This window comes from Arachis stenosperma, chromosome 1 (assembly GCF_014773155.1).
Source record: "Arachis stenosperma cultivar V10309 chromosome 1, arast.V10309.gnm1.PFL2, whole genome shotgun sequence".
Lineage (NCBI taxonomy): Eukaryota > Viridiplantae > Streptophyta > Magnoliopsida > Fabales > Fabaceae > Arachis > Arachis stenosperma.
Genome location: NC_080377.1, coordinates 12,400,971 through 12,402,709, shown reverse-complemented (window position 1 = coordinate 12,402,709; position 1,739 = coordinate 12,400,971). Strand labels below are relative to the sequence as shown.

Here is a 1,739-nt window from a genome sequence, read left to right as displayed (position 1 = left end):
GTTTGAAGTCATCTTTGCTTTATCTATGAACCTTTAATTGTTGTCAAACACAGTGCAATATCCACGATAAGTTGTCATCTTATATCTCTTCTCATATAATTTCTCCATACTCAGTAAATTATAATCAAGTTTAGGAGCATAAAAAATATCAGAAATATAACTCAAAGAACCATCTTTCAATCTAATTGGTATGTGTCCTTTTTCTTTAATAGGGATATTTGTACTATTACCAAACTTTAATGATAGTTTAATTGAATCATCTATTGAAAAAAATAACTCCTTTATACCAGACATATGATTACTACAGGCATTATCCAAGTACCATATATTTTCTTCTTCAGCACATGAATTACTTGTAATAAAAAATAAAGTCTAAGTACCCGGATTATCATTAGTATTTTGATGCTAATTTTCTGCAACATGTGCTTGATTGTTATTCACCATTTTGAATATGCAATCTGCTGCTTTGTATCCATACTTTTCACAATGAAAGTAGTTAAAATTGGTTCTTTCTTGATAAAAATTGCATTGACCTCTTCCTCGGTTGACAGGCCTAAAATTCGTTCCACCTCTTCCTTGATTAAGTGGTGTAACGTTATTATAACTTCCTTGGTTGTAATTGCCACAACCTCTACCTCTGAAACTTCCTATGCCTCTATTTTAAAAATTGAAACCATGACCATGTCCTTCTTGTGTACGGCTTGATTCTGCAGCATTGTTTAAATTCATTCGCCTTTTCAGTGCTTCCTCGATTGATTTTTCTGACTTCTTCAGTATTCTACTAATGTGACTTTCCATGATTCCTTGCAACTCTGCAATCGTCATAGTATCCATATCGTGGGACTCTAGTATCATAGTCACCACATGGTCATATTTCTTAGGCATGGTGCGAAAAACTTTTTCCACCACTTTACTATCAGGTATATCTTCTCCATAGACTCTCATCTTATTGACAAGATTTATAACACGAGTAAAATATTGCTCAACAGTTTCTGAGTTAGACATTTCGTACCTTTCATATTCTCTTCTTAAAGATTGTAGCTTTACTTTTTGAGCTTTATCTACGCCTTTATATGACAGCTTCAACATGTTCCATGCTTCTTTTACAATTTTGGCATTTGCTATTTTGCCAAACACTGGATAATTTAGACCTTGATGAATTTGAGATAGCACTAATTGATTTCTCCTCTGTTGGACAACATCTGCTCCTTCTTGCAAACTTGGTTCAATGAAATTTCACAAGTTCTGGGCCTTCAAATGGGTAGACATCAAAGTCTCCCAATAACTATAATCAAGTTTTCCATCTATCTTGGGACCGGACCACACAATATTGAAAGTGTTTGCTGATGAGAGGAAAAATGTCGGTAAAGAATTTCACAAAAATATTACGTTGCAAGTATAGTTCTAAACCGACAATTAAACCTCAATCAACGTTTAGAATGTTTGTCACTTAAGCAAACCCAATAAAATTAACCGAAGTATTTAAATCTCGGATCGTCTCTCAAGAAATTGCAGGGAAGTATGTTTATTATTGGCTATGGAAAGGTATATTTTTGGGTTTTGTAATAAGAAACAAGAAAGTAAAATGGCAAGAAAATAAACTAATAACTAAGAAAGCTCTTAACCAGAAAAGAGAATTAGAAGTCATATCCTCATTATCATCGTCAATTGTGATGGTCAATGTAAATTGCTTTCACTTAGTTATCCTCTAACAAATGAAGGAAAGTCAAGCGAGCAAA

The 1,739-nt window shown here is 33.4% G+C and overlaps 1 protein-coding gene across 1 annotated transcript; it reads right to left on the bottom strand.

The window, feature by feature from the left end:
- Positions 1 to 660: 660 nt before the first annotated feature.
- LOC130975371 (uncharacterized) lies at positions 661 to 1,089 on the bottom strand. The gene has a single exon (XM_057900181.1). It carries the CDS (start codon positions 1,087 to 1,089, stop codon positions 661 to 663), a length of 429 nt encoding a protein of 142 aa, XP_057756164.1.
- Between the last annotated feature and the right edge of the window lie 650 nt (positions 1,090 to 1,739).